Raw genomic sequence first — 26169 nt, 5'->3', positions numbered from 1 at the left:
CCCGAGCTTCCCCCACCCCAGCCCTGCGCCTGGGGGGGAAAATAATTTTTTCCCCTTTATTCCCCCCCCCCCCAAATCTAGGTGCGTCCTCTGGGCCGGTGCATCCTATAGGGCGAAAAATATGGTAGTGTTGAGGGAGGATTTTATAGTTTCTTTTTCTGTTCCTTCCTTTCTTCCTTCCTTCCTTCCTTCCTTCCTTCCTTCCTTCCTTCCTTCCTTCCTTCATTCTTTTGTTTCTTTATTAGTTTGTTTCTTTTATTGTATTGTGTAAACTTTAATAAATATTTCTCCCCCCCAAAAAAGAGTGAAAACACCTTTATTTCCAGCGATTATTTATTTGCCACAATCAGAAAACTCTTTCCTTTGAAGAAATGCAAAGGTCAGCTCTGAAATTTGTTGCACAGTGGGCAGCGCAACATAAAAGTTTCGTGTACATTAATGTCTTATAAAATTATGGTTGGGTAGAATGCAAGGGAAATATACACAGGCTATGTGGCGTTTCTGACCCAAGTGTTTCTGCAAAACAGTGCAAAGAACTAATGTTCTTCAATATATGTATATACGATGAGGCGGATCACAGCCTATGGCATTTTGCAAGAGTATTTTGCAACAGCGACAGATTTGCTCTGATGTCAACATGGACTTAGGCATACAGGGGTGTCTTGTCTCCTCTGGCTGCACTTGGTTAAATTATTGAGATGTCACAAAGGGATGGGCCAGTTGTATGTTGATTAGATGAGTGTTAAGGGATCAGGTGGCGCTGTGGTCTAAACCACTGAGCCTCTTGGGCTTGCTGATTGGAAGGTCGGCGGTTTGAATCCCCATGACGGGGTGAGCTCCTGTTGCTCTGTCCCAGCTCCTGCCAACCTAGCAGTTCGAATGTATGCCAGTGCGAGTAGATAAATAAGTACTGCTGTGAATGGAAGGTAAACGGCATTTCCGTGTGCTCTGGTTTCCATCACGGTGTCCCGTTGCGCCAGAAGCGGTTTAGTCCTGCTGGCCACATGACCCTGAAAGCTGTCTGTGGACAAACGCCTGCTCCCTCAGCCTGAAATGGGTGGACTTAACCATCCAGGGGTCCTTTACCAAAGGACCACTGACAGTTAAGTCCAGTCACAGACGACTCTGGGGTTGCGGAGCTCATCTTGCTTTACAACCATGTGCAACCATGCTCATCAGCAACACAAAGGAAGGGAAATATATGGATGACTTGGGGATGGGATAGAGATTTGTTCAGTTCATATTTTAATAAAAACTTACCAGATTTGCACTTCCCAAACCAATACATGGGGGGGTGCAGCTCTCCTTTAAAACCCACATTTTACTGAATTTTGCAATGAAGTTTTCCAACCAAAGAATTTGTACATAGATGCACCTAGAAGTGTGCACATGAAAATAATACTGAAAATTTTGTTATGGGAAATTGTTTGCAAAAATCTATAAATTAGGTAGCGTTGCATACAAAAATGCATCTATGAGGAGAAATGCCGGCAGGAATTTTTGCGCAGACTAAGACAAGCTAATCTAGAAACCGATTTAAGATTAGAAAAACTAGAAACCAGAATCAACAAATTTGCCCTTCCCTAGAATGAGCTGAATAACTGCAAGCTGTAGCAAACTACACATCCATTGCATTCTACATAGCTGGGTCTCTCCAGATGTTGCTGGACTACAACTCCCATCATTTCTAACCATTAGCCATGCTGTCTTGTGATGGATGGGAGATGGAATCCACCAACTTCATCTGAAGGGCCACAGGAAATAATAACAATAAAGCCACTTCCGGACCTGGCCAAGGAGGTGGGGTTGCGGGCTTCACGCCCACCCCACGTGCGCGGGGGCTGGGTCGCAGCCCCTGCGAGAGCAGGGGAATCCCGGCCACGTCGTCCGCCCAGCCAGCCAATCGTGTGGCTGGGGGGGCGTGGCCTGCCCTATTTAGGGCCGGCACGGCCAGTGCTCACCCTCTTTTGCCAGCCGGCCAGCAAGTTGACGTGCCTCAGCAGGACTCCCCCTTTATGGTGTTAACCCTTCCCGGTCTTCAGCAAACGGGCTGGAGCCAGATAGTCGATAGGACCAATGCCTAAGCCAATGCCTCTCATTCCTGAAATCAATAAAGTTGTGGCCTAATTCGCCCATTTAACCTTAATTCTGGTGTCGTGTGTCTTTATTTCCCTGGTGGGGGGCGGGAACTCGCCGTGCAAACATGTAACAGTGAAGAATTCCCGATGTATTGCAGTTTCACTTTGGCAACAAAGGCTGCATTCTCACTGCAATTAATTCCATTCTCCTGACGTTCCCCTAGCTGTTATTTTTGCCCATTATATTTGAGTTCTCACAAGATGTAGAAAGGCAGTTCTGGAGAACTAAAGGAATGGAATGTAGTGTAAATTTCAGGCTCATTTCCGTGTTATTTGGGTCTAGAAAAAAAATCAATTTGCAGCCCATCATCCTGGAAAATCATGGGAGTTTCACATGGCAATTTGCCCATCTTTTTCATGGGTCCATGCTGTGAATAGTTGTGAAGTGACACTCTGCTCATTTTAAGGCTCGTGCCTTTTCAGAACAGTTGGCCTGCTGAGAAAACATGCTGGTATTTTGGCACAGAAAGTCATGCCGAAAAGGTAAAGCCAAGAAGAATGGTGGAATGTTGAGATATTCATATGAAGAGAAGCAAACTTAGGAGAAAGTATAGTTATTGTTGCTGGACAGCTTGAATCCCTTTGCTTGAGATATCAGAACTTAGCAATAGATTAGGGTATGAAGACAAGATGGGGAAACTCTCCGTCGTCAGAGCGAACAGCTGATTGCAGGACGATTCTGCATATGCAAATGCCCTTCCAAAACTAGACAGTCCCCCACTCTCTTTTCCGCAAAACGTTCCTTCGCATTTTCCCTGCAGCTGTCTTTGGTAGCTCTTGGACAAACTCAACCTAGCAAAGTAAAAGACATTGACGTCATTTATCGCAGTCACGTTACCATGGCTCACAAGAGTTTAGTGTTTTTCATGTGAGTGGAAGTGTCAAGTTAATGGCTTCTTCCAGCCAACAACAATATCTGCCCCCTGAAAACGTCTCCAGTCTACGGTCATTGTTATTATTCATTAGACTTGTTCGTTACTTGAAGGCCTCCAAGCAACTTAACAGGCACACAAAAATTAATATAAATATATGATACCTTACAAAGCTAGCAGAACAACTCTTGTAACAGCTGGAGGAAGCTTTGGTAGCACACTGGGAAGTAAAGGGTAGCATCACAGTTATCCCAAGGCCTGGCTGGAAAAAGGAAAGGCTTGACCTGACGCTGAAAATATGTCAGTGAAAGCACCAGATGGACATTGCTGGAGACAGCATTCCACAGATGATGATGATGATGATGATGATGAAGAAGAAGAAGAGTTTGGATTTGATATCCCGCTATATCACTACCCTAAGAAGTCTCAAAGCGGCTAACATTCTCCTTTCCCTTCCTCCCACACAACAAACACTCTGTGAGGTGAGTGGGACTGAGAGACTTCAGAGAAGTGTGACTAGCCCAAGGTCACCCAGCAGCTGCATGTGGAGGAGCAGAGACGCGAACCCAGTTCTCCAGATTACGAGTCTACCGCTCTTAACCACTATACCACACTGGCTCCTTTGTTGAATAGCCAGTTGAATAGTCACAACTGACAAGGCCCTTTCCCTTGTCACTACCCTCCAAGCCTTCCTCAGATGAGGAACCTGGAGAAGGGCCTCTGAAGATCTAAGGGCCCCAGTGGATCAGACTGAAAGCCAATGCAGTTCAGACTCTTCTTTCTCACGGTGGCCAGCCAGGTGCTTCTGGAAAGCCTACAAGCAGAACAGGAGCGTAATCACTCTGTTACCTTGCAACTAGTAACTCAGATGCTTGCTGCTACTCAAGCTCAAGGAAGGAGGATCCCGCCACCATGACTAGTACCCATGGACAGGCCTGGGCAATATCTGGTTTTCAACATCACAATATATCATCAGCTAAACATCACGATACGGGACGCGGATGGCGCTGTGGGTAAAACCTCAGCGCCTAGGACTTGCCGATCGCATGGTCGGCGGTTCGAATCCCCGCGGCAGGGTGAGCTCCCGTCGTTTGGTCCCAGCTCCTGCCCACCTAGCAGTTCGAAAGCACTCTTAAGTGCAAGTAGATAAATAGGTACCGCTTTATAGCGGGAAGGTAAACGGCGTTTCCATGTGCTGCGCTGGTGCTGGCTCGCCAGAGCAGCTTCGTCACGCTGGCCACGTGACCCGAAAGTGTCTCCGGACAGCGCTGGCCCCTGGCCTCTTAAGTGAGATGGGCGCACAACCCTAGAGTCGGACACGACTGACCCGTACGGGCAGGGGTACCTTTACCTTTACCTTTAAACATCATGATATGCTGATATATCATAATGTCTGAACTAAGGAGAGAGCTATTGGCTGGTTTCATAGTTTTCCACGCATTGTGATTTTTGCTGGAACCTGCTTTTGTGATTTGCAGGACTCAGGGGAGAGCTGAGCCAGCAGAGTTAACAGGGGCTGCAGGAATCGGGAGAAGATAGATAGATGGAATGTTGGTCTGACTTGGGATAAGGCCACTTCCTCTCTTCCTACACAAAATAAAATTAATAATAATAATAATAATAAATTTATACCCCGCCCATCTGGCTGGGTTTCTGCAGCCACTTTGGGTGGCTCCCAACAGAATATTAAAAACACGATAAAACATCATACGTTTAAAACTTCCCTAAACAGCGTTGCTTTCAGGTGTCTTCTAAAAGTCAGATAGTTGTTTATTTCCTCGACATCTGATGGGAGGGCGTTCCACAGGGCGGGTGCCACTACCGAGAAGGCCCTCTGCCTACTTCCCTGTAGCTTTGCTTCTCGCAATGAGGGAACCGCCAGAAGGCCCTCGGTGCTGGATCTCAGTGTCCAGGCAGAATGATGGGGGTGGAGACGCTCCTTCAGGTATACTGGACTGAGGCCGTTTAGGGCTTTAAAGGTCAGCACCAACACTTTGAATTGTGCTTGGAAACATACTGGGAGCCAATGTAGGTCTTTCAGGACTGGTGTTATATGGTCTTGGCGGCCGCCCCAAGTCACCAGTCTAGTTGCCGCATTCTGGATTAGTTGTAGTTTCCAGTTCACCATCAAAGGTAGCCCCAAGTTAGAGCGCATTGCAGTAGTCCAAGCGGGAGATAACTAGAGCATGCACTTACATAGTGCATCACTTACATAGAACCAGTGAAATCACTGGTGTCTTCCTGTACCTAGGGCCATGAGTAGGGAAAAGTCTCCCAGGTCAGCACCAAGCCACTAGGGCACATATCACATCAGTCCAATAGGAAAGTGAAAGACAACTTCTTGATTTCCCAAAGTCTGACTTCTCAACACACACTGTCATTTCCTGGTTAGGTCCTGGGAAGATACTTGCCTTTCTAGGATACTTGTAAGGAGCAGTCACCTTTTTCACATGATCCTGGAGCTCCTTGATCAATTCTTCTGGGTCATGTGATAAAAAGGCAGGTGACAAGACGACAAAGGCTTTCACCACCTGTAGGATGCCAATTGTATGTGCTTTAATGACTCAGAGAGAAAAAAGTAGGTTTCAGTGTGATTAAGTGCTTGGTGTAGCAAAAGACACTCCATTCTATTCCCCCTTCCCCTCGTCTCCCTGCAGTCAATCAGCATTTCACATCCACTAAGCATGCTCTGTTCTCATGTAGTTTCACCCCACTTAGGAAATTCCCCTCTACATATTGCAAATTTGGGGGGTTCCCCTGAGCCTGCTGTTGCCCCAACTCTTGAGCATGGATTGCGCCATTTTATCTACAGAAGGATTCTCACTTGGAGAACTACAGGCCAAGATAGATTCATAAATTAATTTTGTGTTGGCCATAGCCAGAGCATAGCAAATATAACTGTTTGGGGGGGAGGGAAGACCAGGATTTAGGGATTCATGGAGGTTGGCAGCATCTCTAGGGAAAGGGAGATATTTAGACCCCATTGTGGTCCTGGTAAGATCATGCACTGGGCTGTCCCCCCCCCCCCCGACTTTCCATTTGTACCCAGCTGAGCTAAGGTGAGTTTGCTCACTGAGAACATTTTCATAGTTCCTCGACTCAGAAGCATCCCTGAAATGCAGTACTGCCAGTGCCGCTGTCATGTTTCAAGATTTATTATGCTTTCCCCAAGCAAGCAAACTGCATGTGGCTTTTGCCCCCTGAGTATCGTGTGTTTCAGAATGTGTTGGCTGCCTGAATCTCTGTTACCTCTCCTCTCAAGGGATCTGGGCTGCTGACCACAGCCGATTCCACCACAGCTGGGTGCTCTATCAAGGCACTCTCCACTTCAAATGGGCCGATACGGTACCTAAGAAAGAGAAGGAGGTCAGTCCCGTGCCTTTTGTTGCAGAGCAAATGAAAAAGCCAACTGAACCAAACCTACCCAGCCGAATTAATCAAATCGTCTGATCTTCCGACAAAAAAGAAATAACCTTCTTCATCTTTAATCGCTCTGTCTCCAGTGATATAAAAATCGCCACGTTCACTAGCTGCTGTTTTCTCAGGGTTATCCTGGCAACAACAACCAGACAACATGTCAACCAATGACTGCTGATCTGTCCCTTTTGGTAATGGTGCCTCAAGATAAAATAGCAAGGCGACGGGTTCTTGGGTTGATTACAGGGCCAGCTCCAGATCTTGGAGGGTCCTTGGACCAGATGTTGTCACTTCCTCTGCCCTATCTGAGTGAGTCCTACCTCTTCTTCTCTGTTGCCTCTATTTTCTCATACTCTCCACCAGCCCCTAAACCAAACCACCATGCAAAGGGAGAGTGGATGGTTTGAAAAGAGGATTAGACAAATTCATGGATGATGAAGTTATGAACGGATTCTAGTCATGATGGCTATTTTCCATCTCCACCATCGGAGGGAGTATGACTGTGAATACCAGTTGTTGAGATTCACAAATGGGGAAAGGGCTGTTGCACCGAGGTCCTGCAAAGCCATTTCCCTTAATATAACACAGCTAGATAAGTTATTTCCACCAACGTATGCATTTTATGCAGTTTACCCTGGTATATGCCCTTTTTTGGGTACACATTCCACGACATTGCAAAATTCAGAAAAGTGCAAATTCCAAAGGATGGCTGTGTTTCAGTTTGGGTATTGTTTTGAGAAGTGCAAATGAAGAAGGTTCATCTTTACATGTGAATGGGATCAAATCCCTTCCCCCATCCCTTACCACAACCAAACCCTGTTACAAATGCAAACCCAGAGCAAGTGAAGCTGTTGCTGAACATTTTCACCAGACCTGCTGAGGAACACCAAATCAAATTATTATTATTATTTATTAGAAAACGCTACACAAAAATGAACATAAAAACCCAAAATACAACTCATTCATTAGAGCAGGGGCAGGCAACATGATGCCTTTCAGATGTTGCTGAATTATAGCTCACATCTGGCCAGGCTGGTTGAGGCTGATGGGTGTCAAAGACCTACAATATCTGGAGGGTACAGCTTTGCCTCCCCCTGGCTTAAGAAGTTACACAGGAAAGTGTAGCAAGAGTCTTATGTGTTGATTTTCTTCTCCTTCCTTAGTTTGCCCACTTCGTCACCTCAAATAATACTTACTAAGTACCCTGAGAAAAGACAAAATGGTCGCTTGGGTTTGATCCTGATCGCAATGTACCCTTCTTTTCCAGGAGGTTGAACATTGCCTTCATCATCTACAGTCTGTAGAAACAAACAAACAAACAAACAAACAAACAAATAAACAACAGAAGGAAGCTTCCCAAAATGCACATATTATTTCAATTGACTGGCCTTGATTTAAAATTCATATGCATATCCCTGTGGCACCCATTAGGTTCTATGGAATAAATAAACATAGATAAAGCTTGTTCTCAGGTTTCTGTTACACTCCAAGAAATGGGAAAGAGTAGGAACATAGAGAACTGAACTATGCAAGTGAGGATTGACTTAGTAATCAAACCATTAAGTTCTATGGTATATATATAAAGCATGCAGAGTGTGTGTGTGTGTGTGTGTGTGTGTGTGTGTGTGTGTGTTCACAGAGTTCTAGTACATGATATTCTATTGAGAAATGGAAAACATTTGAGAACATTTAGATAAAGAAAGAGGGGGCTAATCAGTTTTCATTGATTCCCATTCAATTCTTTGGTCAAGGAAAATGGACTGCTCAGCTGGGACACATCTGAGAAAAGAGCAAATTACTTGCATACACAGGACTTCCCCGCAATTCATAATAATGGGGATTTACTTGGTGACAGATAAATTATAGGGAATTAAAGTACAAGGATAAAGAATATTTATTCTCTGTTATCCTCAAGCATTTCGATGAACAGCATTCTGGTAAATTTAAGTTTGTACCTGGACATCATATGGGGGAGAAGCCATTCCTAGTGAGCCCGGTTTGATTTTCATTCCCTTTATATTGGAACATATTGTTACCTGTAAGAAAGAGATAAAGAGAGAGAGCACAATACAACTAAATGAAATTTGGGGAAAGGGAGGAGATTGTTTTCACTGTGGCATGAGAAGACAGCATACCAATCTAAGACAAGCAAGGTTTGGTCTAGGAGTAAAGGGGATCGAGAGGTGCATGTAGAAACTAGTGCCCAGGAAAAAAGAAAGATTTACATTCCTTGCTCCGCCCACTTTTGTCCCTAGCCCCGCCCACCACTAGAATTTACCCCCCAGAAGATTGGACAGAATGGAATGCAGCCCTTGGGGCTAAAAAAGATCAGTCGAAAGACCCACCACCACACACTAACAAAGACAGACATACTGTTTCTGTTTGTCCATAGCCTTCATAGATATCCAGCCCTGTATGAGCCTTCCACCGCTCCATCACTTCTGGGATGAGTGGTTCCCCTCCTGTCACACAGTGCTTCAGGCTCATGAATTTGCAGCTTGAGAAGAAATGGCAACCATCAGTAGCATTCCTATAAATCAGGGGTGAGGGAGCTTTGGCCCTCCGGATGTTGCTGAACTACAACTCCCATCACCCCTGATCATTGGCTCTGCTTGCTGGGTCCCATGCCCCCACCAGAGGACTCCTCTACCAAGGAGGATCCGGAGCCCCAGAAACTCAGGAATAGTCCAGAGCAATATCCATGGAAGAGTTGGGACCTTGGGGGAGGCTGGCAGGGCCCCCTCCCTGCAGAAAGGGAGCTCAGTTTGGGATGCAGAGGCAGAACAACCCCTGCAAAGACCTTGGGGTGATGGTACCTCAAGAGGCAGGCCAGGACCCACCCTCACAGCCATGAGAAATGCCCGGTTGCAGGAGACTCCTTCTAAAGGGCTATTTATTCATGGACCCTCCTCCTGAGTAGGTCTCGAAGAGGCTGCAGCAGAGCCCAGGGTGGGGTTATGGCATCTCTGTCCTAACGCCTCAATGTCTTGCTACCACCACTTTGTGTTGTACACAGAACTAGCTGTTTTCTTCATATATTTGTGGTTTTCATTTATATACATTTCCATAGTAGTTTAACAGTAAATCAAACATTTCAAAACTCAACTTCCTTCCTCCTCTTTCTGCGGTTCGTTAAATTTTTTTATCATCATTCTTTTATTCATCTATGATTATTTTTTAAATCATCCTTTTATTAATCTATTTTCATATATCTATATTTTAAAAACTGCAGGTTATTGCAATAGTCCTGCCAATGTTTTTTGGATCTAGCTGTTTTCTTACCTGGACTTTGGCCCACCCTTTGACCTGTTCTTTGTCTGAGCTGCTGGTGAGCTGGACCTTGGGCTGCCCTCTTGTCTGAGTTCTTGTATGAATCTCTGCTGCCCTAGACTGGAGCTCCGATGGACCCTTGCCTGAGTCCCTCTAGGAACCACTGCTTGTCTGGAATTGGACCTTGGGCTGCCCTTGGATGTTCCTGCTGCCCGTACTCACAACAGCCTTGGTTATCTGGAAGGTCTCCTGCAACCTGGGACTCACCTAGAGCAGGACACTGGAGCTGATGCCAGTTGTGTTCCCAAAACATCTAGAGGGCTGTAGGGTCCCCACACCTGCCACAGAAGTACCAGCTATAGCCAGCTGGATTTGTGCTGGTGTTTTCTTTTCACCTAATCCCTTGAATTCGATTAGACTGTGTTTCATAAACCACTTTGCAGTGGTATTATGCTTAACTCGATTAAGCAAATGGATTATGCAGGGAACAGTATGCAATTTCTCTAGCCATGCAATCATTCAAATGATAGACTAGGTTAAGCATCTGTTTTTGTAACATTTGCCATGGTGTACAAGCCAGACTCCATTCCCAAGAACCCCCCAAGCCTCAAACTACGGGCAATGACTCAAGAGTGTCTCTTTCTCCCATAATGCGATAGGTTAGAAATGAATTGGGACGCGGGTGGCTCTGTGGGTAAAAGCCTCAGTGCCTAGGACTTGCCGATCGAAAGGTCGGTGGTTCGAATCCCCGCGGCAGGGTGCGCTCCCGTTGCTCGGTCCCAGCGCCTGCCAACCTAGCAGTTCGAAAGCACATCAAAGTGCAAGTAGATAAATAGGGAACGCTTACTGGCGGGAAGGTAAACGGCGTTTCCGTGTGCTGCGCTGGCTCGCCAGATGCAGCTTGTCACGCTGGCCACGTGACCCGGAAGTGTCTCCGGACAGCGCTGGCCCCCGGCCTCTTAAGTGAGATGGGCGCACAACCCTAGAGTCTGTCAAGACTGGCCCGTACGGGCAGGGTACCTTTACCTTTACCTTTACCTAGAAATGAATTACAATCTTTCCTTACCTGCCCACACAGGTATTCTACAGTGTGAATAAGGTAAAAACGCATACCCTTCAAGTGTTTTCCTGTGACATCGTGGAATTACAGAAGCCACCCCGGCTTCTGATTAGATTCCAGAATGCCCCCTCCCTCCAGCACAGCCGCTGCTGAGCTCGGCAGTGGTGTTGTGCTCTCACACGAGTCAGTTGGCTCTTGCAAGAGCACGGCACCAAAAGATGCTCATGTGCTAGCAAAATTTTAACAACCCATCTCCATAAAACAAGGACAGTGATCTACTAGGAACTACAGACGTCCGTGGTAAAGATGAGCAGCCGGAGCAAATGACAAGAACCATTTGACACACATCCAATTCTCATCACACTTCTTCTCTTGTGTTCATCTTTCCAGTTACACATTAGAAAGTACCTGGTGAGATCGTGCTGAACCAACATCCGGTATGCAGTAGGAGCTGTGCAGAAAGTCGTGATTGGGTATCGGTTGAGAGTCTGAATGGAGGCAATGGAAGCACAACCATTACTGCAACCTCAAATTCTGGTTTTGGAGCATAGGGTGAGATCCAACGTTAGGAGGGTAGCTTTCGGTGGGATGTCAGAAGGAACTTTCGAAAGAAGCTCTCTTTAGAAACATCAGAAAAATGGGTATGCAGTGTAACAATGTACACAGACTGATTGCCCATCTCCTTAGCTTCTCCTTGTTGCCAGGTGGACCCCTCTTTTGACAGCCCCAGATCACTCTGGGTGGACTTGAGCTGATCTGGGGTGATCCCATGCTGCCTCAACCTGATCCAGCTGAAAGAGGTCTACCAGAATCAGAAAGATCCAGTTTGGGACCCAGTGCACAGCTCTAGATTCTACACACTCATATATCCCTCTCTATCTTCCGCCCAGGGAATCAAGAGGCATTATCAGAGTTGAAGGACACATTCTAGCTGGGCAAAAGCGGTCAAGGAGCCTGCAAAGCCAGACCAGTGAGGGTTGTGGCTTGGAAAGGGGTGTGACCTAGGGGGAGTCCGGTAGGCCTTCTTTAGAAGCACAGAGGGCTTAATTGAAGTTCCTCATTTCTGGTCCACAGACCCTACATAGCCTGGCAGAGGCTCTTGAGATCCTCTGACCTGAAGTCTTTTCCATATTTGCCAAAGCTTGAATCTGAAACTTTTTGCATGAAATGCTCATCTCTTACAACTGAACCCTTTCCTTAAAAGTGAACCTATGACCTGCATGCAGGATGTTATGTATGCAGGCATTGTAGACTGAAGCCAGGCTGCATGAATGCAATGCAGACCTGGGCCTTCAGGCCTCCTGGAGCTCAGGAGCTTCATCTGCATAACAAAAGACAGAGAGGATTCTAAAACCCTCCAATGACATTCTTAATAGGTGGCAGGCTGCCAATTGCTGCTGAGATAGGGCCAGTGTTGTGATTTGCTAATTGCAGCATTAAGGCAGCTTATCACAGGTGGTGGGTGTGTTTTGCCTGGGCCAGCTTAAGGTATATATACTAGGCCAAGTGTTCCTGTTTGTCATTCTTGTTCTTGTTCCCAATGTTCCAATAAATCCTTTCTGAGCTGAATCTGGGTGTTAGGTCATGCCCGAACCCACCTACACTCCACAGACCTTTATTCTTACATTTATTATGACGGTGGGTTCGAATTTCAACAGGTGATGTACAAAGACACACGACCCATTGATCCAAGGAGCAAACACGCTGCTCCAAGCTGACTTCACCCATCCTGTGTCAGATGTATTCCAGAATATATCTGAAGGACTCAGATTCATCCAGTGCCTGTTCGGTGAGAAAGAACACATTTGTATTGACTGTCAATAGTCAGGATCCTGGGAAGCAGTTTATAGGATGTCTCGGCAGAGATGTTGCACATCTGATTTAGAGGGTACGGGGAGAGCTGGTGGAGAAGTGCAAAGTCCATATGGGCAGTGGAGTGGATCAAAAAGAGAAATCTCCTCACCTTCAGCAACGCTTTGTCCCTGCTGACAGGTAAGACTTTGGGGAGGAAGTCTAGGGCCCCATTTAGCAGAATGGAAGACCCTAGGGGGCTACAGGGAACACATCATAATCTAAGTCAAGTCTAAAACTCTCTAATTGCACCATTGGTTGAGCCTGCTGCTCTGTTCTCCCCCACCAGCACCTTGCAAATTATGCACAAGTTACAGTGGTGCCCCGCAAGACGAATGCCTCGCAAGACGGAAAACCCGCTAGACGAAAGGGTTTTCCGTTTTGGAGGTGCTTCGCAAAACGAATTTCCTATGGGCTTGCTTCGCAAGACGAAAATGTCTTGCGAGTTCCTGCAGGGTTTCCCCCCTCCCCCCTTTTCCCAAGCCGCTAAGCCGCTTATCAGCTGATCCGCTAAACCGCTAAGCCGCTTAACAGCTGATCCGCTAAGCCGCTAAGCCGCTAAGCCAACAGCTGATCGCTAAGCCGCTTATCAGCTGATCCGCTAAGCCGCTTAACAGCTGATCCGCTAAGCCGCTTATCAGCTGATCCGCTAAGCCTCTAAGCCGCTTATCAGCTGATCCGCTAAGCCCGCTAAGCCGCTAATAGCGCTAATCCGCTAAGCCGCTAATGGGCTTGCTTCGCAAGACGAAAAAACCGCAAGACGAAGAGACACGCGGAACGGATTCTTTTCATCTTGCGAGGCACCACTGTACATACATTATGTAAGTTACCGTACATAACTTGCATTAAGTAGCAGACGGTGAGACAAATAACACAGTATTGGAGGGAAACCAAACTGCAGTGCAAGAGAAACAGTGCTGACAGCGATGAATACAGTTCAGAACAGAAATCGCTGCCTTCTTACAACCTTAGTAATGGGCAATGCTGCTTTACCTGGCCCAGGGGTGCCATCTAGGGGGGAGCTGGGGGGCGCCAAGTCACCCCCCCCATTTTCAACCAGGGGACTGGGCCCTGTCAATATTCCATGCCCCGTCAGGCCTAGCCAGAGCCATGTTGGGCCCCATCAGGCCTTCCCGTGGATGTGACAGTCCCCATCAGGCCTCCTCCTGCCACGTGACGTCATACTTCTGCTGCCCTCCAAAAGCTGGACAGAACCCAGCACCTGTGCCACTGCTTGAGCTTCCCATCCTTCTGATCCACCTGTCTTCCTCTTAACCTGAAGCTTTCCAATCCTGTCAGGGCCCTTTGCACCCTAATCCAAAATGGCGTTGCACTGTTTTGCCACCGCAAGAGTTTGAAAGAAGTCAACGGGCGTTACCTGCCGCTTGCTGTAAATCCAATCCCGTAACTGCAGTGGGAATGTTCCACCATTTTGGGAGACCCTGTGCTCCCACTTGTAAAGTAGATGATCATGGGCTCGTCGCTTGTTGTCTTAACACAGTCGTGGTTGGCAGGTGCTGCTCTTCAAAATAGTGACATCGTACGGGATCAATGTGAAACATGCATTTCATGAATGAAACCCCCTGGCAAGCTCCCCAAACTACACCAGCTTGGCACAAATCCAATGGATTGCTGTACAACACCCAAGTTTCTCGCCCACCCAGAAGTTTTTCTGGGCATGCTCCAAAGACCCCCCAAATTTGTCCATTTATATAAATTTAAAATGGAGTATATATTTTTAGTGTGTCGTAGGTATCCCACTGTGATTTCTGTGCCTGTCAAGCTCTTCCAAATTTGTCCATAAAAAAAAAACTTTAAAAAATGCTTTAACTGACCATTCCTGAAGATTCCCTCTGTGGTGTCAAAAGATTTTTGTGATCTTCCCGACCCCCTCCCCCAAATGAGTTCTTTTAAAAAAAGAAATAAAATTGGCTATCCTCACTTTTACACTTCAGCTCCAGCCCCCTTAACACATGACCCTTGAAGGGTTTGTTGTGGGTCAATCTGGCCCTGGGCCTGAAGATAGTTATCCACCCTTGGTTCTATCTATGCTTCCACCTACACCCGGCTGGTAAATAAATACCAATGTTACAAAACATCAGTGAGTCCTCAGTGATATCCTTCCAAAGGAAGCTATAAATGAGTAAGTGTTGTACACCTGGAACTTCTTAGCAGAGTGAGCATAGCAACTGGTTGCTCTCGTTTCATGCTTTGTCCATTGCAGTACTTACTGGAAGAGATCTTTGAAGTTCATCCAGCCATCTCTGCTGCTGTCGGACACAAGAAGCTTGGTTTTCACAAAATTGCATTCAGACAGGACTGAGTCCACTGCAGGAGCCAACGTGTCGCTCACCACGATGCATTTGGCTTTGGAAGCCTGGAGCCTGTAGGAGATGTCTTTGGCTGTTAACTGGGGCGTCCCTGGGATGAAAACAATGCCTAGAAAGGAAGCAGACAATGAAGTGAGCAGAGAATCCAGAAAGTCTCCATGCTTAGAGAAACTGCACAGAGTGGTGTCTCATTTGAGGATAATGCGGTGGTTAAAGCAGGTGTGCTGAACCTCAGATAAATGAATTAGTAGCATAAGAACATAAAGAAGAGCTCTACCGGGTCAGAACAAAGGTCCATCTAGATCAGCATACTGTTTTCACAGTGGCTGACCAGATGTCTCTAGGATGCCCATTGTGATGGCCTGGGACTCAGTCTGCACCGGATCCTTTTCCTCAGGCGGCGTCTGAACCTAGTCTGGGGCCTGATTCTGAAGAGCCCCAGGCTGCACAGGTTCCCCTGCAACAAGCACCAGTCTCTGTAGCTCAGGAGATGTCAGTGGGTTACTAGACCCAGAGGCCGCCTCAGCCTCCCCTGACCCAACTTGTAGTGGAGCAGCTGTAAGTGATTGCCCAGGTGAAGGCAACGAGGTAATCCCCGCATCTGGAGCCAGGGCGGGCTCAGGCCCCTGACTCGGCCCAGCTGGTGCTTGTTGCAGGGGAACCTGTGCAGCCTGGGGCTCTTCAGAATTTTTCTGTGAAAACAGTATGCTGATCTAGATGGACCTTTGTTCTGACCCGGTAGAGCTCTTCTTTATGTTCTTATGCTACTAAGTACTCGCAGGAGGAGTGCTCGTCTTCGGGTGAGACAGAGTCACCGGGGGATCAGGACCGGCTATTACCCTGACAGAGATAAAAGGCTGTCGGACCCCGCCCCGGGTTGCGGGAGTAACGTTGCTGTTTGCCAGAACCTGCCTGTGATCCTGTGCCTGACCTTGCCTGGTTTCCTGCCTCATGTCCTGCCTTGGCCCTGTTGGACTGACTCCTCGCGGAACCCTTGGATTCGGGACCGGACCTGGACCGCGTTACTTGGGTTACCCCCAGGCCCAGCACACCCATAAACAGAGTGTAATAATTCTCTTCCACTCATGATCCCAAGCCAGTTATTCAAAGGCATAGTGCCTCTGATACTTGAAGGTAGTACAAAACCACCAGGTCTAATAGCCATTGATAGCCTTATCCTCCATGTGTTTGACTAAGTCCCTTTTAAAGCCTTCAAAGTCTTCTTCTAAAGGGTTTATCTAGAACTGGTTCTGCTCTGCCTCCACAGTCGGAGACAGGAATTCTTCTGAATACCACTTGCTGGAAACCGCAGGAGGGGAGAGTGCTCTTGTGCTCAGGTCTTGCTTAAGGATTTCTCACAAGGATCTGGGTGGCCTCTGTGAGAACAGGATGCTGATCTGGATGAACCATTGGCCTGATCTAGCAGACTCTTCTTATGTTCTTATTCTGGGAAATAATGTCACAGCCAAAATAAAATTTCATATGTTGCTAGATAAGCAAAGGGTTAAGACACATGGAGTTTCTCCTGTAAATTCCTAGAGATGGGGCTCTGTGAGGTCACATCCTTTGCTTGGCCTGGCAGGAAAAGTAAACATAGGAAAATAATTGTTACTACTTCCTTAAATGTATTTTTAACCTTCTGTTGGAAGCTGCCCAGAGTGGCCGGGGAAACCCAGCCAGATGGGCGGGGTAGAAATAATAAATTATTATTATTATTCCTTCGTGCTCAGAGCTCAGTTTTCTTTTTTCACCATGTAGCCAACAGAGAAAGGATGCTACTAGACTCCATTTTTTATTTCAACCATGCATTTAGTAATCTAGAAGTATATTCTGCCTTGTTTGTTTTTCACTGCTGCTTACTTCTGAATCAAATCTGAAGCTTTATGTAAGTGAACAGTAATTTTATTCTTACATTACATTACGTTTAAACCAAATGAAAAGGGTAAAATGGGAAGATCTAGTCTGCTAAAGCATCCTGGATAATTACTAATAAGGTTAAGCAACCTTTGTCCCAGAAGTTTCTACAGTTGATGCTGCAAAGGGATGCTAAATTTTAAGCTCTGCTAACTAAACATTGGACTCACACAAGTAAGAGGAAGGATAAATAATAAAATAATACCCTATCCTGCCCTCCAAATCCACCCAACACTAATGACTATTTTCTTGCCCATAATATTGACTCACCTGTCCGCATACAAGCCACGCTTAGCAGCCACCATTCTGGAATCCGGGGTAGAACTGTCATGATCCGGTCACCTCTTTGCAAGCCGCATGGACCAAGGAGCATGTTGGCAGCTTTCCGGGATAAGACTCCCAGTTCCTCAAAGCTCCACTTCACCTCTTTGCTCTGGTCGTCCACCCACCAGAAGGCTGGGTTTGGAGATCTCTTTCCCTCCTAACAGATAAGCCAAAAAGCTATAATAAGATGAAAGACAACTAAAAATGGTGCATAATCTACACAGCCAAGCACATGCGCCAATCAGATAGGATTTTATGACCAACAGGGAAAGGTAAGGGAAAGATAGAGCGGGCAAGAGTACACTGCGAATAGACTTGCCTTGGAAGCAGTCATCATACGGAACTGTCTTATACTGAGTCAACTCATAGAATCATAGAATCATAGACTCATAGAGTTGGAAGAGACCACAAGGGCCATCGAGTCCAACCCCCTGCCAAGCAGGAAACACCATCAGAGCACTCCTGACATATGGTTGTCAAGCCTCTGCTTAAAGACCTCCAAAGAAGGAGACTCCACCACACTCCTTGGCAGCAAATTCCACTGTTGAACAGCTCTTACTGTCAGGAAGTTCTTCCTAATGTTTAGGTGGAATCTTCTTTCTTGTAGTTTGGATCCATTGCTCCGTGTCCGCTTCTCTGGAGCAGCAGAAAACAACCTTTCTCCCTCCTCTATATGACATCCTTTTATATATTTGAACATGGCTATCATATCACCCCTTAACCTCCTCTTCTCCAGGCTAAACATGCCCAGCTCCCTTAGCCATTCCTCATAAGGCATCGTTTCCAGGCCTTTGACTATTTTGGTTGCCCTCCTCTGGACACGTTCCAGTTTGTCAGTGTCCTTCTTGAACTGTGGTGCCCAGAACTGGACACAGTACTCCAGGTGAGGTCTGACCAGAGCAGAATACAGTGGCACTATTACTTCCCTTGATCTAGATGCTATACTCCTATTGATGCAGCCCAGAATTGCATTGGCTTTTTTAGCTGCCGCATCACACTGTTGGCTCATGTCAAGTTTGTGGTCAACCAAGACTCCTAGATCCTTTTCACATGTACTGCTCTCAAGCCAGGTGTCACCCATCTTGTATTTGTGCCTCTCATTTTTTTTGCCCAAGTGCAATACTTTACATTTCTCCCTGTTAAAGTTCATCTTGTTTGTTTTGGCCCAGTTCTCTAATCTGTCAAGGTTGTTTTGAAGTGTGATCCTGTCCTCTGGGGTGTTAGCCACCCCTCCCAGTTTGGTGTCATCTGCAAATTTGATCAGGATGCCCTTGAGTCCATCATCCAAGTCGTTGATAAAGATGTTGAATAAGACCGGGCCCAAGACAGAACCCTGTGGCACCCCACTAGTCACATGGGCCCATCTAGCTTGGTATTGTTTATAACGAATTGGTGTGGCTCATCCCTGAGGGGGCCCGTCTGGGAGCACCGTTTGTTTTTAGCTCCACAGTTTGCTCAAGTTTTTATCGTTTTGAATACCTTTTGAAGTCCTAATTGTTCCAAAACCGTTTCTTTCTTTTATTTGGCTGTATTACTGTAAGCAACTGCGTGTTGTTGTTTTTTAGGTAAAGGTAAAGGGACCCCTGACCGTTAGGGACATGGACAACTGGGGATGCAGCGCTCATCTCGCTTTATTGGCCGAGGGAGCCGGCATACAGCTTCCGGGTCATGTGGCCAGCATGACTAAGCAGCTTCTGGCGAACCAGAAACGCCGTTTACCTTCCCGCCGGAGCGGTACCTATTTATCTACATGCACTTTGATGTGCTTTCGAACTGCTAGGTTGGCAGGAGCAGGGACTGAGCAACAGGAGCTCACCCCGTCGCAGGGATTCGAACTGCCAACCTTCTGATAGGCAAGTCCTAGGCTCTGTGGTTTAACCCACAGCGCCACCCACATCCCCTTGTTGTTTTCTATCAAGAACTTTTTTTATCTTATTGTCTGTTTTGGCTACAGTGAGCCTGCATGTGTGATGGGAGTCGCCCTTCGCTTGGCATTCTTTTTTTTTTTTTTGTATCTTTTTGATTTTATTGCTGGATGGGATACTCTCCAGTTAGTTGCTGAACTGCCTAGAGTCTCTGCTTCTTCTGGTTAAGAGGAAAAGATAACGTCTTGCCCAGGCATAGGCAAACTCTGGCCCTCCAGATGTTTGGGACTCCAACTCCCGTCATCCCTAACTAACAGGACCGGTGGTCAGGGATGATGGGAATTGTAGTCCCAAACATCTGGAGGGCCGGAGTTTGCCTATGCCTGGTCTTGCCAGTGACGGCGTTTGCAACAAGAGAGGAAAGCTTCCTGACTTTGTTTACCCCCCATTTATCACCTTCAGCTTTCCTTTCGTCAGTGAAGTTGCTATGAGGAGTTGCTAAAACTATTCCTGATGTCGAGGGGGAAGTTATAAATTACAGGGGGCTGCATATTCGATATAATATGAAACAAATCTCTGCAATGAATGGCAACAGCTCTCCTGGGTTTCAGACAGCGATCATTCCCAGGTCAGAGGTCATTCCCAACTGGGATCTCAGGCATGCAAAGCATGTGGTCTGCCACAATGAATGGGAGGGGAAATTCACTTCTGTTTGCATTATAATGAGAAAATACCCAATTTGGACTTTTTGAACCAAAATGTGAACTGAAACATGGTTATCCTTTGAAATTTGTATCTCTCCGAAGTTTGTGATGCAGTTCTCCAACCAAACAGTAAATACAAAAACACATATATTAAGGGAAATTATGCACAAAGATTGCATTTGTTCATGAACATAGCATACTAACATGCATTACATTAGGTAAAAGAGCTTTCCAATATGCAAAAAAACCCCACAAAAAACACTGCTAGGAGAAATTCACAGGCAAATGCTGATGAATTTTCATGAGGATTAAAACAAATAATCACAAATTGTTGCAAGAATGTGGAGATTTAAAAATGGAAAAATAAGGAAGTCAGAGACATCGAAACTGGTTGATTCATCGATACCTGTCTACAACTGAATTAGATCCATAGTCAGCCCAGGTAACTCAAGGCAAATAAAGGGAGCTTACAGAAATCATGGTTCAGAATCCTACCAAAGACTAGAGTTAGATAACCCGTCTGACCAAATCCAAGACTTCCTTCAGTCTCTTAGTTTGGGGAACACGTAACTGAACAAAGCCACAGGTCCCCTGTACTCCACGGAGATCATAAAAGCATACCTATAGTACCATCAATATCCTGTTTTCTTGCCAGCCATGAATGTCTTCTTAAAGCAGACAAATTCATACCTTTTCCACTTGGGTCCACCTGTCCAGAACATCACTAGCAAAATTGAAGTACTTGGGCACTTCCTGTTCACACCGGTTTATAGCTTCGTAGTGTGAGGTGATTGGAGAGGCAAGGTGTCTTTTGACTTGATGGAGCAATGTGTGAGGTGGCCGCAGATTCCAGAAGCATTTAAACAAGGTCTTCATGGCACCAGAGCAGAAGGCAGCTTGAGAACATCAACTTAGCTGGATTTTTCTGCAATGACATGTTGTAAAAGCAGAAATGTTTTTCTAAAAAAAAAAACTTTTGCAGTTAACAGAAACATCTGATACATTAGGAACATTGTAAAATACGTTATACCAAGTCAGTATTGTGTTAGATGTGCCAATAGACTGACTTGCAGAATATTTCTGACTACACACTAGAGATTGACTGTTTCCACAGAATCACTCAAAAGCATACAGGGGAAATGTGTGATGTTGGCTTCTCCAGTTTTTGCTTGTTTGTTCTTGTTTGAGGTAAAGATCTTGAATCCAGGAGATCAGGGAGGTTGTGAGCAACTTGGGTGAGAGCACATGGGGCTACCTTTGAAGGTGACCCGGAAACTACAATTAATCCAGAATGCGGCAGCTAGACTGGTGACTGGGAGTGGTCGCCAAGACCACATAACACCAGTCCTGAAAGACCTACATTGGCTCTGAGTACGTTTCGAGCACAATTCAAAGTGTTGGTGCTGACCTTTAAAGCCCTAAACGGCCTTGGCCCAGTATACCTGAAGGAACATCTCCACCCCATCGTTCAGCCCAGACACTGAGGTCCAGCTCCGAGGGCCTTCTGGCAGTTCCCTCACTGCGAGAAGTCAAGTTACAGGGAACCATGCATAGGGCCTTCTCGGTAGTGGCGCCCGCCCTCCCAACAAATGTCAAGGAGATAAACAACTATCTGACTTATAGAAGACATCTGAAGGCAACCTTGTTTAGGGAAGATGGGTGGGGTATAAATAATAAATTATTATTATTATTATTATTATTATTATTATTATTATTATTATTATTATATCTAGCTATACAGTGTTGGAAAATGAAGTGGTCGGTTATGGAAGGTCAGAGAGACCACTTCCTTCCAGTATATCTTTCCTTCCAGTTACTACACTGGGGGTATTCTCACATTCTACTGTCCCTGCAAAGAAGTCAACTCCATCTGGGAGACCAGGGTTCAAATCCCCACTTGGCCATGACATTTACTGGATGACTTTGGGTCATTCACTGCCTCTCGGCCAAGCCTACCTCACAGGGTTGTTGTGGGATTAAATGAGAAGCGGGGAAGCCGTGTATGCTACCTTGAGTTCCTCAGAGACATAACACCGGTCTTGAAAGACCTACGTTGCCTCCCAGTATGTTTCCGAGCACAATTCAAAGTGTTGGTGTTGACCTTTAAAGCCCTAAACGGTCTCGGCCCAGTATACCTGAAGGAGCGTCTCCACCCCCATCGTTTAGCCCGGACATTGAGGTCCAGCGCCGAGGGCCTTCTGGCGGTTCCCTCATTGCGAGAAGCAAAGCTACAGGGAACCAGGCAGAGGGCCTTCTTGGTAGTGGCACCTGCCCTGTGGAACGCCCTCCCATCAGATGTCAAGGTAATAAACTACTATTTTACTTTTAAACAACTACCTGACATTTAGAAGACATCTGAAGGGAGCCCTGCTCAGGGAAGTTTTTAATGTGTGACATTTTAACATATTTTTAATCTTTGTTGGAAGCCGCCCAGAGTGGCTGGGGAAATCCAGCCAGATGGGCGGGGTACAAATAATAAATTATTATTATTATTGGAGACAAACGTGGGACATGAATCCAATAAAGAAATACTAAAAGATTATGCTCACTTGTGACGGGTACAAGGGTTTTTATGTTTGTTTGTTTGTTTTGCAAAAGCTTCTTCTAGGCCTATAACAATCTTTTTAAATAGAATTGGGGAGCAGGGCTTGTCAAACCAGCTCATTTCATTCCCCGCCCCCCTTTTGGCAGTAGGGTATTGCCGTTCTCATTAAGCTCCCGGTTTTTGTTCTGCAAGACTGTTTGTGCATGAACCTATCTTTCCCTGAAGCCGCTGCACACAGGCTCATTATATTAAGTATTCTGTGTGCTTAATGATAACAGGGGGGAAAGGTGCATTGTGGGTCATTTTCAAAGACTGCTTGTCATTGAGAGCACAAAAACAGCACTTTAGGTAGGGGATGTTTTCCAGCTTGCAGGGTGGATCAAGAACCGGGTCACAAACCATTTTTGACAAATGGATGGGACCACCCACCTGTAAATCATCTGATGTCATTATTGTGTCAGGTGACAACTTCAAAGCCCAGGTAGGGCTGGGAGTGTCCCCTGCCTGAAACCCTGGAAAACTGCTACCTGTCTGGGTAGACTCAGTATGAGGAAGTTCCCTATGTTAACTATGATAACTATTGTACAGTGGTACCTCTGGTTGCAAACGGGATCCGTTCCGGAGGCCCGTTCACAACATGAAAAGAGTGCAACCCACAGCAGCGACTCGCAGCTTCTGCACATGTGCGTGACGTCATTTTGCGCTTCTGCGCATGTTCGAGTGGCGAAACCAGGAAGTAACCCTTTCCGGTACTTCTGGGTCGCCGTGGGACGTAACCTAAAATAACGTAACATGAAGCGGACGTAACATGAGGTATGACTGCAATGAAATTTGTGGTGTCCTATATTTAATAAATAACCCCTGAATAGAGGTGAAATCAGAATGATCACCATCACGTGTCAATTTCTTTGACACAGCAATGAACATAACTTCCTTGAACCAGTTACCTAGGGCCAGTGCTTTTTTTCCTGGGGGGACGCAGGGGGACGCATACTCCTAAGCATTTTGTGAATCTTTGTACTTTTGTCCATTTACTTTTCCCGATTTGAACTATAAAATGGTGGTTTTCTTGAGTCAAAATGTGAGTAACCCTAAACATGTTTTTTTTAAGGGAAAAAAGCACTGCCTAGGGCATCGCATGAAGTGTCTCTCCAGTCTTGAGTGGATACTAACTGAACAGCTACCAGAAGGTAAACGAAGAAGATCTGCTTTACCTTTGTCAAAAACAGGCAAAATATGTCATCTAGGACCCAGGATTTCATTTTGACCTGTGAGCACGCCAATTTCTGTAATCACGTGTGGCAGCCATTTATGGAAGGTCAGTTTTCAATTTGACAAAATGCTTAAACCTGTTTCGGGTGGTTTTATTGTTTTGGAGTTTGTCATATTGATCTATTGTTCTTAGAGTGTTTCTGCGCTTTATTTTTCTTTCACCCTGTGCACCACATGGTTGGTTTTATGCTACTGAAGCAGACTTTAAACTCGTTGAGCTAATAAATAAGATGGACCAGTGTTATGACTCGGTATAAGGGGAGCACCCCAGGCAGCGGCGGAGCAAGCCAATCAGGCGCCTGTGGCGGCGTGCATGCCCTGCGCCCAGGGGCGGGGCCAGCCACCAGTGGGGCGGGGCCAGCCAGGGCAGGACGCTCCACGGGGCCCCTGAGGAGTCTGCCTGCCTCCTCCCACTCATCTGCCTGACAGCTGGGGGGGGGTGGCGGCTGGTGGACCATTTGGGGCAGTGAGGAGTCTGCCTGGCACCCAAGCCGCCGTGTCACTCCCAGGAAAGACGTGTGGCTCAGGCGTGCTGCAAGCCCCGTGGTGAGTGCCACCCAGCATTTTGTCACCCCCCTCAGTGGTGACACCCGGGGCGTAACACCCCCACCACACACCCCTTCCTCTGCCCCTGACCCTAGGTTCCTAAAGTGTTAGCAGCTTTAACAATTCAAAGAGGGAGCAGACTCTATTCTCTTTGCAGTGAGCCCTGTCCCCTATCTCTAATTGTGTGGGAATTAAGCCACGTGGCCTGCTGATAAGGCCATGGACATTTTTAACCAGAGCAGACCGAGGCTAGGTCCCCTTTCTCCTCTTCCGTGGTGTCTGCAACATCCTGGAAGGCCAGAATGAGAGCTCTGTGGCTGCTTGTCCTGACTGGTTTAGCGTGCCTTCCTCTTTCTACTGCAGAAGGTGGCATTGGCCCATCGGAGAAGAAACCAAAGAAAGCCAAGCTGTCCCAAATCAAGGAGGAGGACAATGTTCTGGTCCTAAAAAAGAGCAACTTTGAGAGGGCTCTGAATGGAACACAGTACCTGCTGGTGGAGTTCTGTAAGTACTTCTTCTTCCAAAAGAGATATTACTATCTACAGTGGTACCTTGGGTTACATACGCTTCAGGTTACAACGCTTCAGGTTACAGACTCTGCTAACCCAGAAATAATACCTCAGGTTAAGAACTTTGCTACAGGATGAGAACAGAAATCACGCGGCGGCAGTGGGGGGCCCCATTAGCTAAAGTGGTGCTTCAGGTTAAGAACAGTTTCAGGTTAAGAAAGGACCTCCAGAATGAATTAAGCACGTAACCAGAGGTACCACTCTATCTATCTATCTATCTATCTATCTATCTATCTATCTATCTATCACTACATTTCTATTCCCTCTTTCCTCCAAGGAGTTCAAGGTGCCATACGTGGTTCTGTTCCTCTCCATTTTGGCCTCACAACAACCCTGTGAGGTAGGCTAGGCTGAGAGAATGTGACTGGCCCAGGGTCATTCAGTGAGTTTCATGGATGAGCAGGGGTTTGAACTTCAGTCTAAACACTAGGCCACAGTGGCTGATGAGCTAATCTTCACAAAATGGGCACTTTAAACCTGAATGTCTAGGGTAAATTTTATTCTGCTGTCATTTAAAGGTGAATCTGCCTAATTTGTACTTTCGGGGGGGGGGGGGAGTACAAGAACCGAAACACAGCCACCCTGCGAAATTTGCACTTCTCTGAATTTTGTGGCACAGTTCGTCAGGCAACTCATATATACAAAAGCATATATTAGCGCAAAGTGTACCTGAAGATGCTTACATTCATGCTAACAACATGCAAAAATGTGTGATATTAGGGGAAGTCACTCTACAAAAATGTAGATATTAGACAAAATTGTGTGTAAGGAGAAATTAGCACTAAAATGCTGGTGAATTTTCAGAAATATCACACACACACACACACACACACACACACACTGATGTGGAAATGTGAAGCAAACTTAAGAATGGAAAAATGAGAAAACGAGGGAAACAGAAATCAATGTATTTGCCTCGTGCCACCTTAAACTAACTCTGCAATAAGTCCAACTGAATCAACGGGAATTACTTCCTATGTTGTCCAGAAAAGAATGCTTCCCTTGGGGTGAAAAGGTTTCCCCATCTCTTATTTATTCCACCCTTTCCATGGGCTCATTGAGCTGGGGTGTCTAAAGGCCAACTAGTCCATTCACCAAGCCAAATTTAGGACTGCTAAATCTCCCCCACTCCTAACCAATATAGAAACTGCAGCCAATGATCTGCTTCAAGCAAAGAAGAAGCATATTATAAGAGAATCTAGATGCTGTGAAAGCAAGTCAAGGCGCCGTGCCCTTATTTTCTCGCTGCATAATGTATGTGTTCATGGTGTGTTCCTGCTGTTGACTTTTCAGTTTAATCCATTGGTATAAAAATATGCCAAGGTTGATTTTGGCTTTGATCTAGCAGTAGTTGTAGTCACTTATTAACTTTTTAGCAAACTGAAAAATCAATGCAAATAATGAACATCCATTATTAGTGCAGAACGATTTTGTGGATATATGTTTTGCTAAAACATATACAGAAGAATTCTGTATATGTATATTTATATAT

At 46.1% G+C, this 26169-nt stretch overlaps 2 protein-coding genes across 4 annotated transcripts in view; one reads left to right on the top strand and one right to left on the bottom strand.

The window, feature by feature from the left end:
• Nucleotides 1–315: 315 nt before the first annotated feature.
• ACSM5 (acyl-CoA synthetase medium chain family member 5) overlaps nucleotides 316–26169 on the bottom strand; it is a 27558-nt gene continuing 1704 nt past the window's right edge. The window contains exons 2-14 of one of the 3 annotated variants that reach the window (XM_028706227.2): nucleotides 20436–20670; nucleotides 17123–17333; nucleotides 14840–15047; nucleotides 13987–14130; nucleotides 12383–12539; nucleotides 11166–11245; nucleotides 8801–8924; nucleotides 8383–8463; nucleotides 7624–7725; nucleotides 6435–6562; nucleotides 6260–6359; nucleotides 5422–5541; nucleotides 316–2930 (exon numbers count right to left, since the gene is read on the bottom strand). In XM_028706227.2, coding sequence (XP_028562060.2) covers nucleotides 2844–2930; nucleotides 5422–5541; nucleotides 6260–6359; nucleotides 6435–6562; nucleotides 7624–7725; nucleotides 8383–8463; nucleotides 8801–8924; nucleotides 11166–11245; nucleotides 12383–12539; nucleotides 13987–14130; nucleotides 14840–15047; nucleotides 17123–17333; nucleotides 20436–20621 — 1728 coding nt within the window. In that variant the 5' untranslated portion in view covers nucleotides 20622–20670 and the 3' untranslated portion in view covers nucleotides 316–2843. Of the gene's footprint in view, nucleotides 2931–5009; nucleotides 5542–6259; nucleotides 6360–6434; nucleotides 6563–7623; nucleotides 7726–8382; nucleotides 8464–8800; nucleotides 8925–11165; nucleotides 11246–12382; nucleotides 12540–13986; nucleotides 14131–14839; nucleotides 15048–17122; nucleotides 17334–20435; nucleotides 20671–26169 lie in introns of those variants that run through there. The other 2 variants (XM_077918526.1, XM_077918524.1) reach the window with 2 other exon arrangements.
• PDILT (protein disulfide isomerase like, testis expressed) overlaps nucleotides 24337–26169 on the top strand; it is a 23370-nt gene continuing 21537 nt past the window's right edge. Inside the window, exon 1 of the mRNA XM_028706229.2 lies at nucleotides 24337–24612. Within this exon, the coding sequence (XP_028562062.2) occupies nucleotides 24411–24612 (202 nt within the window). The 5' untranslated portion in view covers nucleotides 24337–24410. The remainder of the gene's footprint in view (nucleotides 24613–26169) is intronic.

The sequence above is a fragment of the Podarcis muralis genome, chromosome 14 (genome assembly GCF_964188315.1).
Source record: "Podarcis muralis chromosome 14, rPodMur119.hap1.1, whole genome shotgun sequence".
NCBI classification, from domain to species: Eukaryota; Metazoa; Chordata; class Lepidosauria; order Squamata; family Lacertidae; genus Podarcis; species Podarcis muralis.
The sequence above is the reverse complement of the archived record's forward strand: the minus strand, read 5'-3'. Positions and strand labels throughout refer to the sequence as shown.